The 17,998-nt window shown below is 35.7% G+C and overlaps 1 protein-coding gene across 4 annotated transcripts in view; it reads left to right on the top strand.

The window, feature by feature from the left end:
* Positions 1-14,631, top strand: part of EPHA7 (EPH receptor A7) — a 173,637-nt gene extending 159,006 nt beyond the window's left edge. For all 4 annotated transcript variants that reach the window (XM_046006222.1, XM_046006224.1, XM_046006225.1 and 1 more), the window contains exons 14-17: positions 64-213; positions 7,599-7,792; positions 8,919-9,074; positions 11,118-14,631. In XM_046006222.1, the coding sequence (XP_045862178.1) occupies positions 64-213; positions 7,599-7,792; positions 8,919-9,074; positions 11,118-11,232 (615 nt within the window). In that variant the 3' untranslated portion in view covers positions 11,233-14,631. The remainder of the gene's footprint in view (positions 1-63; positions 214-7,598; positions 7,793-8,918; positions 9,075-11,117) is intronic.
* The last annotated feature ends 3,367 nt before the right edge of the window (positions 14,632-17,998 follow it).

Genomic DNA, 17,998 nt, shown 5'->3' on the forward strand with positions numbered 1-17,998 from the left:
TCTGCTATAAATGATTTATAAGTTATTATGCATATTTAAAATTTCAATTTCTTTTTATAACAGGGTGGAAAAATTCCAGTAAGGTGGACAGCACCCGAAGCCATCCAATACCGGAAATTCACATCAGCCAGTGACGTATGGAGCTATGGAATAGTCATGTGGGAAGTTATGTCTTATGGAGAAAGACCTTACTGGGACATGTCAAATCAAGATGTAGGTGTTACACTAGTTAAATGAAAAGGATTTCATACATTAATGTCCATTGTTATTGGAACATGTAGGTCATGGCTCCTAAAAAGAAACTTTTATAGAATTAGAAAAATATGATTGCTGAGTTGTCACAGTTATTTCCATAAAGATTACCATAAATTAATGGTTCAGTTAATTTCATTCTGAAGAATTGCTTCTTTTTTTTTTTTTTAAATAGAAGCGTACAAAAGATATGTTGTCCTAATAAAGATAATGATGCTGTGCTTGCACATCTCTAGTGGGAATGTCACACGAGTGAAAGAATCATTTGCAGAGAGGAGGGGAAGGAAGACAGTGTTTTGTCTTCGAAGCTTATCTTTCTTTTTTTTTTAATGTCCTGAGAAACGGGTTTAAATTATCTATTGCTGGTTGATCTGATTAAATTTTAATTTCATGAGACAAACTAGATGTGATCAGTATTGGTAAGTGTTTCATAGTGATATTTTAGAATGTAATCACAATGGGGGTGCTCTTGGAAATTCCTGACAAACTAGCACTTAACTAAATATGCATCGTGATACACACTAAGACATAAAACATGCTGTTATCCTTTGAGAAAAGAAGGTGATGGCAGTTCTTGGGGGTAAACATCTCACACCAAGAAATCATTTATAAAATAATATAGCATAAGTGCAAATGAATATTTGCTTCTGTTAGGCTGGATTTTATGAAATTGGCATTCATGTAAGTCAGAAATGTTCAAATACTGGCAGATTCATATAGTTCAACTTACTGAAAATGTGAGTGAAATTTAGATAAAAGTAGAGCAAGTCTAAAATGTAGGAACGTACCCTGGATTTGAACTGGAAATCTGAGAAGACTTTGGTTCATAGCTAATGAGAGAATTTTCCAAGGGGGTGCACTGAATAGTCCAGAAGCAAAAGCTTAGCAAAGTGTGCAGAGATGAACCAAATAGACTCCCTACCCTAGAACAGAGATGTGCGCATTGGTAGTGACTTGATATGCAGATTAAGTTGGGGCAGATTGATGAAAGACTTTATGAAGGAGTGGCTCAGTGGGTTAAAGTCTTTGCCTTCGGCTCAGGTCCTGATCCCAGGGTCCTGGGATCAAGCCCCGCATCAGGCTCTCTGCTCAGCAGGGAGCCTGCTTCCCTTCCTCTCTCTCTGCCTGCCTCTCTGCCTACCTGTGATCTCTGTCTGTCAAATAAATAAATGAAATCTTAAAAAAAAAAAAATACAGGGGCCCCTGGGTGGCTCAGTGGGTTAAAGCCTCTGCCTTCAGCTCGGGTCATGATCCCTGGGTCCTGGGATCAAGCCTCACATCCGGCCCCAAACTTGGCTGGGAGCCTGCTTCCCCCTCTCTCTCTGCCTGTGTCTCTGCCTGCCTCTCTGCCTACTCTTCATTAAAAAAAAAAAATACATTTTCTCAATGAGTAAAGAAGTAAGTGGTGCTTGAGGAAAGTCTGTATTGCCATTTAAAAGAAGGGTGTGACTAGCAAACTGGAGTAGTGAATTCTTGAAGTATTAGAGACATGGACAGCAACAGAAGCTGAATAAAGATAAAATTGAGTTATTTTTCATAAAGAGGTCTCAAACATTGTTATATCAAATCAGTATTGGGGGATTATTTTTAGAATTTACTGTGTCAAATTCCTAAAACTTCTAAATAGTTATTTCTTGACAACTAAAGTCAGATCATTTGTTGGTAAGGTTGAACAAGTTTCTGAATTAGCTAAAAAGCTCAGAGCCTAAAGAGGTGGAACTTTTAAATCCTCTAGATGTTTTGGTGTTTTGAACTGAGAGATGACATGAAACTTTTTTGTTTTTTTGGTTTGGGTTTCTGTTTTTTAAAGATAAAAGTCTAAATGATGAGTCTGTTTGGCAGAGGCAACGTTGTTAATATTTGACAGGACTCAGTGTCAAAGATTTCATGGACTGTCAAAATGTGGGCAAACAAATCCTTGGGGCAGAGAAAGAGAAATATTTACATTCCCTAGACATTCAGTGGAGTTTCATTTCTTTTGACACCTTCCTTCTGTACTAGATTCAAACATAAAAGAATGACAGGAATATAAGATGACTTAAATTCAAAGTTCACTTAACTTCCAAAAAACAAATAAGAGAAATGGTTAAGAAGGAAAAAAAATCTTCAATTTTAATTTTTAGAATTCCTTAAATATTCTTTGTTTTTTTTTCCTGAAAATGAAATGTCAAAAATATATAATTAGTGTATCAAGAATTAATAAATATTTTTACTGATCAAATGAAGTTATGTCTACAGGGACATTCACTTCTGACCTAGAAATTTTAGTACTATCTTTCTTCTTTTTTTTGTAATTACGAAGGTCTGAATTATAAATTCAGACACAAGTTTCTATAATAGTAAGAGATTACCGACACAGTTGTTTTTATAGTAAAATTTATATTAATATTCCTCTTATAGGATAATGCTCATTATTTTATATTTATGTTGTTAAAGTGCTATTTGAGCAATTACATATTTAAGTTTCAAAATGCAGGGGCGCCTGGGTGGCTCAGTTGGTTAAGCGACTGCCTTCGGCTTGGGTCATGATCCTAGAGTCCCAAGATCGAATCCCGCATTGGACTCCCTGCCAAGCAGGGAGTTTGCTTCTCCCTCTCACCCTCCCCCTTCTCATGCTCTCTCTCTTTCTCTCTCTCAAATACATAAAATCTTTAAAAATAATAAGTTTCAAAATGCAAATGGAAAAAATGAGTAATTCAAAATAATGAATTTCATTCTGGCAAAAAATTCCCTAGATAAAAACTTTTTTATTTTAAGTCTCTGGTAGGAGTTCATGGAGAGACTTAAGAGATCTAACAACTGCGATACATATGGAAATCTTGTGTATGTGCAAAGAGATTGTGTTTTCTGGGAAGTTTGCTTTCAGCAGATCTAACCAGATATTATTATTTTTAATTAGTTTAGATTGGTTTATTAAGTGAATTAGTTATCTTTACGTTGTTCAAATTTAGTTGACAGGAATTTGTCAGGGATTTTAGAAAGCCTTCAAATTTCAAATGCCTTGGATTTTAAGACTTTTCCGAAGACATCGTGAGAAACAATATGTAAATTGATGGTTATGTTTGTAAGCAAGTCCACAAAATTCCAGGCTGAAGGCTGAATAAAAATAGGTTTCTGTGATCACTCTGATCCAGGAGTACTGTAGAAGTCAGTCAGGTAGTTTCCAAAAAGGTTTATTTGCATGCTGGGCAGGGCAGTGAGTAAGAAAAACTTGGGAAAAGATAATATGCGTGTGTTTGATGATAACCACATCCAAACAGGTTATTGTTTGATTAACACTTGAATGGATTTTTATTGTATGTTCATGTATTTATAATTTTCTTGAATTTTCACTGCAATGGGAACAGTTAGAATTTAGTTATTTGCTATCACAATTGAGGGTGAGCTTCCCAAATAAATTTCTAGTTTTCTTTCTTTTTTGTTTTTCTTAAAAATCTGCAGATGTTTGGCCTTTTCTGTAATGACCTTTCAAAGAAAGATCTTTCTGTGTGTAAATTCAGTCAAAGATAATAAATATTACAGAAATTGAAAATACTCTTAGCATTCACAGTAGCTATTTTTAATTAAATGTGTGTTAATTAGTTCAAATAAAACTTTTACCCTCAAATTTTGAAATTTTGAAATTCTTCATGTAGATTATATTTTATATATATAGATTATATTATATAGATTACATATTTTCTGTTTACAGTACTCAACAAAGTCATTTCTTCTCACTTTAAGTTAAACCAATAAATTGTTAGTTTAACTAGCAGTTAGTCATAAGATGATAAAAATAATTATGTGTCCATAAATTATTAAAATGGTTCATTAGAAGACTTTTTTTTTAAGATTTTATTTATTTATTTGACAGACAGAGATCACAAGTAGGCAGAGAGAGGAGGAAACAGGCTCCCTGCTGAGCACAGAGCCCAATGCAGGGCTAGATCCCAGGATTCTGGGATCATGACCTGAGCTGAAGGCAGAGGCTTTAACCCACTGACCCACCCAGGTGCCCCTAGAAGACATTTTTTAAGAGTTTCAAAAATATAATACACTTTAAACTTACTCTCAGTTAAATTGTGAGCCCTGTTTTTTTTTTTCCTTTTATAAGTCACTACTGATTTATGAGTTTGTATTTTTTATATTATGATAGAAACAAAATTATGATCTTTTTTGGTAAAACTTTGCCATCATCCCATATGTGTGGTCCAGAATATTTAATTGCATAAAATGTGGGTCATATATTATTGTGAAGTTAATGGAATGGAAATGAGCATGAGCAAAGAGCAGAAGTCAATCACGTTAGATCCCATTTTGAGTTATTACAAGCCCAGTATCATAGGGTCTTTCTGTATTCCTTTTTCTCTTAATTACAATGATCATACTGTAATAATACGGAAACACTTTTCAGCAAGAAACTTTTGTTTTTATTTCTAAGTATTTCTTTACAGTGTATACCCAAGAAGCACTCCCTATGTAGATGTCATTTACCAAAGTCACTTCCTATTAATCTCGGACCTATCTAGAATTAGAAATTGCTTAATATTTTTCTGTTTTCTTTGACTTCTATTAGAATATTAAGGCTAGGTCTACCTGTAAACCACAAAATCAGGGAGAAAAACATCTCTGGGACAGGAAAATCCCTGTCCAACAGGTTTCTGGTCATTTCATAAGATGTCTTAAAACAATTTTGTGAATAATTACATGATGCTCTAAGAAGTGTAGGTTCAACCATTATACCTGCATGCCTGTTGTTTCCAAGAATGTATAACTATTTGTAGAAAGTACTTTTTACTCTTCCAGCTGGGAATAAAATGCAGTTAACCGAATAAAAACTGTAGAACCTTCAGATTCAGTTTGTGCCTGAATCATCCCCCATCAGCAGGTTTCCCCTCAAAGGGTATGTATACCTTGGATTATGCCAATGTGTGCTCTGTAGAAGCTGAAGTTTCCCTGCAATTCTCTCTAGTGCTCCTAGAGATAGGTGCCTGTTTCCTAATGGGAAATTTAAGGTTCCAAAGTCCATTCCCAATCCAGAGAATCTCTTATTTTAAGTGCTGTCCTTAGCTGCTGTTCCTTTAAAAATTTGTAAAACACTGTATCTTTGAAAGGCGGAAATTTCATTTTGTGCTGAAATTAACGTTTCCCTGCTGTAATAATAAGAATCATGAAACTCTTATAATGCAATAGGAGAAACCGCAGAGGGTTCATTAACTCATTCCTATAAGAGTCATTTAATGGTACTATGTTCATTGGCACAAAGACTTAAGAATATATTGGGTTCAGTGATGAAGAATTCTAGATGCTTTTATGAAGGCTTGGAGAGCTGCTGAAAGTATTAATGTCTGGAGAATCATGATAAGATTTAGATTTACACTTTATTATTTTTTATTTTAATTTTTAAGTAATCGTTACACCTAACATGGGGCCGAATTTACAACCCTGAGATCAAGAGTCTCATGCTCCATGGAGTGAGCCAACTAGCCACCCCTAGATTTGCATTTTTAAAGATTATTTTCAAGACAAAAAAAAAAAAAAAAAAAAGGAAAGATCTCTCTACATGCATTGTACAAGCAGGGACATTGGTTAGAAGGTGATTCAAAATAGTAAGGACTGCACTAATGTTATAAGCATGGGAGTGGAGTCCTGTCAAATCAGGAAGATATTGCTTAGGTTCAAATACTAGCAACCTCCGGTATAAGGAAAGCCACTCTTTTCCCACTTAGAAAAAAAAAAAAATATCTCCCGATTGTTCATTATTGGTCATTTTGAATATATACATTTTTAGAAGTTGTCAATTTACTTATTCACAACTTAAGCCACTGTTTAAATAATTTAACCTAGCTTTCCAAAGTACAAGTAAACAGATGTGCAGGACGTACAATGTAAGTAATCTGGAAAGAATTTTAGCTGAGGATTTGTCTTACTTACAGTACTTTTCAAAAATCACTATAATTAAGTTAATCTATTTACCTTTTAAATTTTATCAATTTGCACATATAGATTTTTCTTAAAGTTCCTTTTTTCTTTTTTATATCAAGGACTTATGTAACAATTGTTGATGCCAGCAACTTTATTCATCCCAAAGGGCGACCTCTTATATTTTAATGTGCTGTTCTTTAATGTCAACAAGCATCTTAGGGATATGTTTCCCTACAAATATTAAGTTAATCAACATTTCTTAAAGCCAGTTTTCTGTCTGCCTACTTATGGCTTTACTTTCTTCAAAAACTCAAGGTTACCTCTGTTTTTTTTCCAGTCATTTTTTTTTTTACATTTCTACTGCCATTATGTCAGTCAGTATCAAAAAGGACTTGTTAATCCCCTTGATATGATGTTAATGTTTTACCAGTCCTTATTTGTGTTGCTTGCCTTCTTAATTATTTTCCTGCGTTTCTCCAATTTCTAACAATTTCTGATGTTTAAGATCTATTTTTGCTTTCCATATCAACAAAAAGAAACAAGTCAGTATAAGTAGTTTTCAGACTTTTTGATTGCCATGTACCCATGTCTTTGGAGACTTATTTTTCATGAACATTCAAAGCTTGATGCAGTGTTTCAGGCTGTTATTAGATATAAATAGAAAGCGATGTGCTGATAAAACTTGAACAACCAGCACTCTTGAGCGGGAAAGTCCTAATTTCTAACTTTTCCCAATTTCCTGGTATAACCCGTTCTCTAGCCCCTTTGCAAGGCTGATTTCATTCAGTCTGCCAGTGTGAGGTCACTAAACTTGGAAAGTGGTACAGTCACCTTTAGGAACAACCTGTATACTACTCGTTCCAACACCCCACTCTATATTATAACCTTATACATTTCCTAAGTAGGTAGGCTGTATATTATTTAAAGTAATAGTGTGCTTGGTAATATTTTCTATCATAGCACATTCACGTATTTTGAGATCTAGTTTGAAAGTGTCCTTTGAACCCTGCAAAAAGTGAAACTTTGCAGGGGGTGATTCTGGGTAACTCAGATCTTCCTCTTACAGCTTGAAGAATTCATACATCCATAGGCAAGTACGAACATGTACAGCCAGATACAAGTAAAGTTTCCATAACATATTCCCTTTTAAAAACCTCTGGGATGACATGAAAATTTTTCCATTTATTGCACCCTGGTTGAACTCAATCGCTGCTCCAAATTCCTAAATCAACTAGAAGTGTCATGATAACGTGCTCTTCATACACTCCTTAATAACACATCGAATGTTTATGGGTGTTCAGGAAAACAATAACCAAGTTTTTTGCAAAGCTTTGAAGGGTGCTTCAGTCTTATCTCAATAAGTCTCTTTGCCTACTAGATAATGCATGTTATTATAGCTGAACCTCAATCAGTAATATTTTTAATGTCCCTTTGGCTATTAGGTTATAAAAGCAATAGAAGAAGGTTATCGTTTACCAGCACCCATGGACTGCCCAGCTGGTCTTCACCAATTGATGCTGGACTGTTGGCAAAAGGAACGTGCAGAAAGGCCAAAGTTTGAACAGATAGTTGGAATTCTAGACAAAATGATTCGAAACCCAAATAGTCTGAAAACACCCCTGGGAACTTGTAGTAGGTAAGAAATACCTAAGTGGATGGAATCTGGGAGACATTCAGATATTCACCTGAACCATTTATCTCTTCAGTCCTAACCCAACGGCAAGCTGACATCTGGGTTAAACTATAAACCGATGTGAAATTTATTGTGTTCATGGAAATTTTTGTTTTTTTCTTTTCAGATGGCTTACCTTAATTAAATTAGTGTTTAATGAGACCTATTATTATTGCCTTTTGGTTTTCTTTTTTCTTTTTCTTTTTTTTTTTTTTTTTTTTTTTGCCTTTTGGTTTTCTTAAAAGTTATAGCTATCTGTTTTTAGAAGACTTTCCAACTGGAATTTTGTGATTAGGTGGCATTTCACATTTTCAAGTCAGTACTCCTGTTACGTGGGTCTTTATTACTATAGCCTTACTTTTTTGCATGCAGCAATTTGCTTTGCTTTGTGTCTTTTAGTAAAACTAAAACTAGTTTCATTTTATTACTAATTATTTATTTATTATTAGTAAAACTCTGTGAAGTTAAAGTTTATGACAGTAGCTCAGTAAGTGATGAAAGAGGCTTACCCATCAAAAAGAGTCCAAAACACTGCATCCATTCTCGGCACTTGGCTTGCCCCGTTGTGAGGCGCGCTAGAAATCATTCTGCTCCAGCCGCTCGGTGAACCTGATGCTCACTGTGCCCTTGTGGAGGTCATGAGAACTCACTTGGCGCTCTCAAGGGGGCCGTCAGTACAGCGAAGACACGGAGTTCTCAATAGCACCACATAGTCAGAACGAGTTCGTCCACAGTCAAATGTGCTTCCTTTCCTCGCAGCTGCTTTTGGTGAAGCAAGTGAACAAATAAATATGGACTGATTACAAATACTGTTGGCTGGAATTTTAGAAATGTGTGGAAGATGCACCCGGGGTCGTGAAATCTAAATACAGTGTAAATTTCAGAGTTTCTGGTTCCCGGGCAGCCTTTAGATTTGTGTTAACTTGTCCATTTATCCATTACTATAACACCCAATGGAATATGTAATTTTATTCTTTATAGCCTCTTCTTCTTCTTCTTCTTCTTCTTCTTCTTCTTCTTTGTATAGGCAAAGACATTCTTTATTGGTTCATGAAAAAAAATGTGCATTTCTGTTTTCATTCATCTCTAGGCCAATAAGTCCTCTTTTGGATCAAAACACTCCTGACTTCACTACCTTTTGTTCAGTTGGAGAATGGCTACAAGCTATTAAGATGGAAAGGTATAAAGATAACTTCACAGCAGCTGGCTACAACTCCCTTGAATCAGTGGCCAGGATGACTATCGAGTAAGTTGAAGCTCTCAGAATTCTATTTAAGCAGATATTATGTACAATCTGAGCTTTATACATCAGTTCATCTGCCATATATTAAAGAGAAGTAAACCACAAAATCAGGGAGAAAAGCATCTCTTTAATAAGTGCCTATCATGCGTCAGGCATTGTGCTAAATAGACCTTTGAAGTTGTAGTCCATTTTTAAACTCTCATAGCAATAATTTTAAGTCAATAGTGTTATACACAACAAGGCACAGGCTCAGAAAATGTAAATATTTTCCCAAACTGACTCATCTAGTAAGTTGTAATTTGTTTGTCTCCATAGACGGTGTTCTAAACAACACACCATGAGCCTTCCTCTTTCCTTAACCACTGTATCATTTGGGTGCCTATTCATTAAAGAAAGAAACTTTTTCCATTGCAAAGGAGGATTTCTTTCACCACATTTTTATATGACATTAAAAACTCAAAGCTTCATACCCAATTCCAATGCATTTTGACATTCAATAGGATTACTTTCTGAAGAGATCCAAGGCAGCTTAATTCAATTAACTATAACTGAGAGTTTAGCTTATGTTCTGGAAGGTGTGTGATTGACTCATTATTATTTTTTTTAACCTGACGAATGACCTCCTAAAACAACTTTTGAAGTTGCTGTGAACTAGAAGTGAAAAGAACTAAATTTTCATCTCTGGCTCCCTCACTGATTATGTGGTCTTAGGAAATCCACTTATCATCTCCGAACGTCAGCTTCTTTGGCTGCAACATAACTCACGGGCAATGAAGCTCCTCTCGATCAGTGTGTTTGCAAATGGGAAGCAGTCTTCAAGGCTCTATGAGCGGATCCATCTTCTGCACTGCTATGCGAAGGGTTTCACATGTTTCAGCTGAGAGAGCCAGCAATCAGCTTCTCTCTCCTGGCATGTCAGGAGGTGGCATCTATGTGAACTTAAGCGTGTGCGTGCTATCTTGTTTGGTTTCCTTCTAGTTGCCACATGGGAGAGCTGGCATAAGTATACCATACCCATGTCTCCAAAGCAATCTACTTCACTGAAAAACTAGGATCCTCAAAGTCTTTGTATACCACGACTATGAAATACTATGCTACTGTACTGTTGCCATCTTTTATCCACTTGCAAATACCTAAGCTCAATCTTCCTGGCTATTAGGAAAAGTAAAACTACATATATAGACACAGTTAGTCAATGTCACATTTAAGCTATTAAACATAGGTATTGCACATTTTAGGAAGTAATTTTTTTTTTCTAAAATGTAGTGAAATGATCGAACTGAACCGGAGTCAAGTATACAACCAATAATATGCTCAGAATTACCCTACAATAATGAAACTCAATATAAATCTTGTGGTGATCATCAAAGATTCTTGATTTACTAGAGCCCAAAATGCTTACATTTGCACCACTTCCTCTTGTAACCATTATCATATGGTTTCACTTACTTGTGGAGCATAAGGAATAACATGGAAGACATTGGGAGATGAAGAGGAGAAGTGGGTGGGGGGAAATTGGAGGAGAAGACGAACCATGAGAGACTCTACTCTGAGAAACAAACTGAGGGTTTTGGAGGGGAGGAGGGTGGGGGGTTGGATGAGCCAGGTGGTGGGTATTAAGGAGGGCACGTATTGCATGGAGCACAGGGTGTAGTACATAAACAATGAATCTTGGAACACTGGGGAAAAAATTTAAAAATTTTAAACTTCACTTAGGTTCAAGAATACCTTGCAAATAACATTTCCTGATCTTACCTTAAGAATAATTTTAAGACTTTGATTAATTTTGTGTACAAAATTTCAGATCGGTTTCAAAATAACTTATGGCAGATTGAGAGCCTGAGCAGTTAGTTTCTTGGGAAGGAGCAGGCTGAGGAAGCTCGCCAGTCTGACCCACTGTAGGATAATGATCATAATACCCGAGACCACTTAGATAAGATCTGTTTGCCTCAGATAAACAGAAGATTTAATTAAAGAGCTGATGACAGTTGAGCACCAAATACATTCTTTGTAAGGTAACTAACAAAATGCATTTGTCTTTTCCAGAGATGTGATGAGTTTAGGGATCACACTGGTTGGCCATCAGAAGAAAATCATGAGCAGCATTCAGACTATGAGAGCACAAATGCTACATTTACACGGAACTGGCATCCAAGTGTGATAAGCATTTCTCCCTTATGAGGGAGATTATGGATTGAGAGAGAACAGTACTAGCCTTCGGTATATGCATAAGAATGCTGCTAGAAGACAGTTGATGTCCTGGGTCCTTCCTACAGTGAAGAGAAGATTTAAGAAGCACCTATAGACTTGAACTCCTAAGTGCCACCAGAACATATAAAAAGGGAATTTAGGATCCACCACTGGTGGCCAGGAAAACAGCAGTGACAATAAACAAAGTACTACCTGAAAACATCCAAACACCTTGAGCTCTCTAACCTCCTTTTTATCTTATAGACTTTTTAAAATGTACATAAAGAATTTAAGAAAGAATATATTTGTCAAATAAAATCATGATCTTATTGTTAAAATCAATGAAATATTTTCCTTAAATATGTGATTTCAGACGATTCCTTTTTAAAATCATTTGTGTTTATTCTTCATAAGGACTTTGTTTTAGAAAGTTGTTTATAGCTCTGGACCTTTTTAGTGTTACTCTATGACACATTACTACACTGGGTACCTTTGAAAGAATCTCAAATTAAAAAAAAACAAAAAAAACACAACCACATAGCATGATTGAAGATATATCTCTGTCAGAACATTGGTATCCTTTTTGTGCCATTTTATTTTGTTTAATCAGTGCTGTTTTGATATCATTTGCTAATTGGCAGGTAGTCACGAAAATGTAAGTTGCCAAGAGCTCTGGTATTTTTTAAAAAGAAATTTTTTTGTAAAGATCAAACAACACACTATCTTTTCAATGAAAAAAGCAATAATGATTCATAAATACTATAAGGCACTTTTAACAGATTGTTTATAGAGTGATTTTACTAGACAGAATTTAATAAAAAAAAAAACAAGCGCAAATTGTAGGTTTATGACTATAAAAAATTGAGGCACTTCATCTAAAGAGTGTTGGTGAAGGCAAGTCTCTGAGAGCAAGAACTATCCAGTGTTACCTAAAATTTAATCCGAGCACATCAAGGTTTTTTTCAATATTGAGACATTAGGAAATTTAGGAGAAATAGTTGATGTATATTTTATATCCTATTCTGTTTAATGCAGTCCAAACACGAATAGAAAGAAGTAAGTTTTATATTAGAACTCTGAAGCAGGAGAAAAGGGGCAGTTCACATTTTCACCTTTCAGAAACAAATCGGCTGCACAGGATATCACCACTGCAGTTTTTAAAAAGCCTTTTATTTGTGAACACTGATGTCAGAAGCTTATCAAATGAAAGAACTCTTTTTACCGTGTAAGGAAGAGGTGAAGGATCTGGCTTTTTTTTTTTTTTTTAGCTTTATTTATTAAACCATATTATTTGATTACTGTGTTAGAATTTCATAAGCAATAATTAAATGTGTCTTTATAGATATTTCAGGAATGTATGCATATTATGAGTAATGCTTTCGAAGTTACGAAAATCATGAACTACCCCAGAATTGAACTGTTGTACTTCCAAAGAGAATTGGGCTGTTTATAATGATTTTAATAGAGAAAGATCCCAGGGATCGGTCATAATTGGTCTTGTTTGATAATGTGGGCATCCACAAACAAACAAATAACAGAAACAAAAAAACCTGTAAATGTTCCTTTGTAAAACTTGTAAATTTTATTTATACTGTCTTGTTTTGTACACACATTTCTCTGTAGTGGGCTCTGAATACATTGAAAATGCACTATATTTTTCTATTTTACTTGCAGAGCATCACAAAAGAACAGGTATTTTCAGTGCTACATAATGTGTTTTCCCACATTTAGGACCAAAGATGGCTATAGAAAAACTCAAATGGATTGCTTCCCAAACCCCTCCCCACCCTTTTTTTTTCTTTTAAATCACTGTACAGTGTTATTTGATATTTTAATTTATTTTTTGATTGACTAGAAAAATCATTTTAATTTCACTAAAATGTTTTTTGTCCCTAAGGAAAAATAATCTGTAAAATACTTTTAATTAGCATAATACAGTCACCTAGACACTTCCATTTGTAATCTTTGTAATAGACTGTAAATATATTTTTGGAACTATAACACAATGTGCTTGAGGGTTATTTTTCAGTGTCCGCAGTGTATACAAGTGTTTATACTAAGTACAGCACTTTACAATTCTAATCAGTAGCATTGGCCTTTGAGAGAATGAGTGAGAGTTTGAGTGAGTGTTCCTAATTCCGTTTGGATTCTAAACTCACTAATAATGAAGTTCTTTTCCTGTTCATAGCTTAAGGTGCTTATTTTTTCTATTAAAATTAAATTAACAAAAAGCCATTCTAGAAATAGAAGACATAGTATGGTACATGCAAACAGTGTCTTTCCTGCTTTTTTCTAGCACTAGATTTATAGTTGATTAGTCTTTCTTGAGTAGAAGGGCAGAATAAAAGTTTTTTTGAGTTTTTTTTCAAAAATAACTTTTTCTTCAGCAATATACCTCATCTGCCTTAAATTTTTTACAGCTCTTTACAGGGAAAGGGGAGAAGGGATGGGAAAGACACACAGCACAATAGGAAGTGTATGAATACATCACTCTCTCGTTCGTAGGTTTCTTTTCCCAATCAACGTTATGATTTTGAAATACATGTATGTGAAACAAATATTCAGAGAAGAAGAATTAACATTGTAATGCTGATTGTAATACTCTCTTCCAGAAAGAGATGAAATGGTATAAGAATGTACAACTTGCACCTTGAAATCTTTTTTTGATAAATTAGTGCTCAGGGGAGGAAAGGTAGAGAAAGCGAACGTCAAAAATAGAACTCAAAAATTATAAAAATGCAAAAGGAAATGGCCTCCTTGCTTTAACAGAGCCACCTTTTTTAGAATGCTGTCTTCACACTTGACTTGTGTTTTGCATTCAGTACTGAAATAAAAGTAACTTTTATTACATCTGAATCTAACATTTTCTCAGCAATCGATCTGGGCCTTGTTTACTCGAACTGGTGGTTTATGCTTGTCAGAGCACTATTAGTTGAATCATATTGTATACTTATGTAATCTACATTAGCTAGCACTATTTAGGACTATATTTTAATTGCTCCTCTTATCCGTGTTTTTAAGACAATTAAAATGGTGTAATTCACCTCTTTTTTTCTTTCTTTCTTTCTTTTTTTTTTTTCCTTAAATTTAGGTAATGCTGATATTCTCCCTTTTGTTTCCTGAGTGGCCAGAACGGTGCTACTCGCTGATGTGCATGTTCAAATAAATTATTGATGTGTATTTTTTTGCTCTATGTGGAGAAATCATGGGGAACTTGGGGCGAGATGTGCTCTTTGTTGGTTGAATTTGTCCCTCCTTGCCTAAGAATTACTACAGGGGTCATCCTTTTATAAGGACAAACTGCTTTTGAACAGTGTCTTCAATGTATCAAGCACAAATAACTCTTTCTTCAACACGAATCATAAGTCTCTTTTTACCAGCTTAAAATAATAAACAAGTCTATTAGACAATGTAAAGAAAATCCTGTCTCCAATCATTGGCGGGTTCCTTTATGTCCCTTACTCATTTATTTTCTTACACAATATCATGAAAGGAGATGTCTAGAGTAAAGGTTTCATTGAAATATTTCAGTGGACCAATTAGAATAAGAAGAAAATTAATAGCCACTTATTCCCTTCATCCTTTTGCACAGTGACTTAATTCCACTCTAATTATTATAGAATAACAAGTTAAGACTGTATCTTCAAAGAGCCCTACTATCAGACATTTTAGTTAAAACCTTTATTATTCTTTTTTTTTTTAATTGAAACTGCAACTACATGGTACTAATAAGGATATCTGTATGTGAAAGTAAATATTTTGTCATCAGACCCTGACAAACATTTTAGACATCTGATATAAAATGGAAGCCTGGGGAGTTTTGGCATTTAAGATGTTGCAGGATGTGAACATGGGATCCAGAGCAAATGGAAAAGGTGATAAACCCGGTGGTCTGATTGGGTCGCTTGCCATCGACCCTGACTCAGTGATCTTTCCAACTTGCCCCTGCAACACAGAGAATGAAGTGCTCCCTATTTTGCAGCATCACCATTTTAAGCACTACAAATGCTTAACAAATATCTAAACATGTTTTCAAAAATGAGAATAGACTACGACCAGCCGAGATACTGTCACTGCTTATCACTTGTGACGCTGGTACTCAGGCTAGGCTGAGCTGAAACACAAGGTTTAATCTTGAAGTCTCAGCTACCCCTAAGTAGTCTACAGGCAAAGTTCTTGTGAAGTTCACACGGAGATAATTATGTAGCTCAAAACACTGATGGGCAGTCACATGTGGTTTCTTAAAGGACTGGATTCGTAATCAGTACAAAGATACTCTATCCTGCCAGCACACGTTTCCCTGAACAAGTGTAAAGCTATTAAAGATACACACAAGGACTATCACTAGGTAAGAAATAGATTTGAAACTCACGGTGATCATCAGTAACAATTTCCTTGTTGAAACACTTTTAACTCCTACTTTTACCGTTTGTTTTACATTATTAGCTGCATGAAAACTCAGTCTCAATTTTGAGGAAGGCTGCTGAAAGGAAGACACGTAAAGCAAAAAGGTGCTCAAATTCTTGAGTGCAAAAGATCATTAACTAACTCCTGATACTAACAAATGAGAAAAGGCAGTGCATGGTGACTGGCAAAGATCCAAGCTGCCCTGAGGGGAACACCATCCTCTTGGTTTATTGTTAATGTCCCCTCAATACCCCTTACCTCGCTCCTCTTCTTGCTCTGGCTAGTACATCTCAGTTTGAAGAATATGGGCAGAAGAATATAATATTTCAACAAGAGTGCTTCTGTGAGTCTCATCAGATTTAAGTGCTGTAAGGGGATATTTTTTTTCAAGTTCAGTGATTGAATGTAATTAAATCTATAATTAAACAATAAAAGACCTCTTCTGATTGACCTTGAGGTTAAAATAAATTTAATTAATTGATCTAATTTAATTGGACCTATTGCACAAAGTTTGGTAGGTAGCAATAAGTAGCTGTAGTGTTCTGTAGATATGTAACAGCACGAGGAACTCTTGACATGCGTAAAAGTAGTAGGGATTTCTAAATTTCCAGCATTTGATGATTTGGAGATAGTAGCAAATGAGGTTTTGCCTAGTCTCCATAAATAGCAAATAAAGTTCAATCAGATATAACCTGCGATAAGTATATCATCATTTCAGATTTCCCGGGTTTCTAATGCTGAAAATTATCCTTGTTTCCTTTTTGAAATTCACAGCCTTTAATTAAGTATATTTGTGAATTTTATATCAAAATAAAGAATGCACAATATATATTTTTTAAATGAGTGTCTAGTCATAGATCTTAATTAAATGTGCTCATGGGCACCTTTGTTTTTTAAGTAATGTTGAGTCTAGCTTAGTAGAGAACTAACCTATACCGTTCAAATCTCAGCATTCAGCTATATAACCAAAGCTAATTAAAGACCATGACTGGACGACAAACTCTAGTAAAACAAATGGAGAAAATTAGACTATATACGTAGAATGAGAGTTCAGATAAGTCGCATGCTTTTTAAAATATTTTGCAATGCATAGAAATGAGGCAAACAACTCGGGAATGCTTTTTAAGGGACACCTGGATGGCTCAGTGGGTTAAGCACCTGCCTTTGGCTCAGGTCATGATCCCAGGGATCTGGAATCCAGCCCCATGTCGGGCTCCCTGCTCAGCAGAGAGTGTGCTTCTCCCTCTCCCTCTACCTGCCGCTCCTCCTGCTTATGCCCTCTCTCTCTCTCTGTCAAATAAATAAACAAAATCTTTTAAAAAACAGAATGCTTTTTTAAAACTGATATGAATTTGCAGACTCTTACTACAGTGCTCGGATAGACTCTGCAGCAAATTAAAAGAGAAAGTCATAAGTTTAACCTGGTATCCCTCTGTCAACTTGCTATAGAGGCACACAGTGCTAACATTGAAAACCGGACAGAATATGAGGCTAAAACGTGTTCTTTCCAAAGGAAAGAGACCCACACATTTCCTCTGCTCTGGCGTTTGCATAAGTGTTTTCAAGTCTCTACTGGGCATGGAATCTGGGGCCACACATTACTGTAATTCTGTGTTTTTACTAGATCTTTGTGAGTTGCCCACCAAGGTGCGTGTGTATTCACCAGAACCCAACTTAACAGAAAAAAGAGCAGGAACCTGATGCCACAAACAGACCTGGTGAGCGCTACCTGACAAAAGGACAGGAGTTACCGCAGGGACTGTTCCTGCCAGTTCAATGACAGTGTTCTTCCAAAAAAAAAAAAAAAAAAAAAGTGCCACCTGTTAGGTCAGGTGTGGTGTGGGGCCAGCCGAACACGGAGCAACTAAATCTCCCCTGATCTACTAACAAAACAAAGCCAGCAAACACTCAATAATGCTAGTCTTCAGATTTGGAAGTGTGTATCAAAGGCAAGGATAAGTTACAGGAAACAGAGTAAGACAGGAGAGGCTGAGTTTGATGGGAGAGACAATGCAGAGCTCTTGGCAATTCTGACCAGAAAAAGGATGTGGTGGGAATGAAGGCTACGGGACCACAGCCTGGCAGGGGTACCTGACATACGAATTAATTCCTCTTTATTTCTGGATCAGAGCCATAGACTGTCCTCTATGCCTCCATACCTTTACTCCGTTTTCACATTCCCTCTTATTTTTCCAAGTGGGGGAAATTCCTCTCTTCAAGACCCATCTCAAAAGTTCCTTCCTCCAAGTCTTCACTTCCTGACACCAAGGAGCCAGAATCATCCTTCCTGTGCTTTGCTTATGGTGTTGTGCTGTGGTTCTCCCCCTGCG

This window comes from Meles meles, chromosome 5 (assembly GCF_922984935.1).
Source record: "Meles meles chromosome 5, mMelMel3.1 paternal haplotype, whole genome shotgun sequence".
In the NCBI taxonomy this organism is placed as follows: Eukaryota; Metazoa; Chordata; class Mammalia; order Carnivora; family Mustelidae; genus Meles; species Meles meles.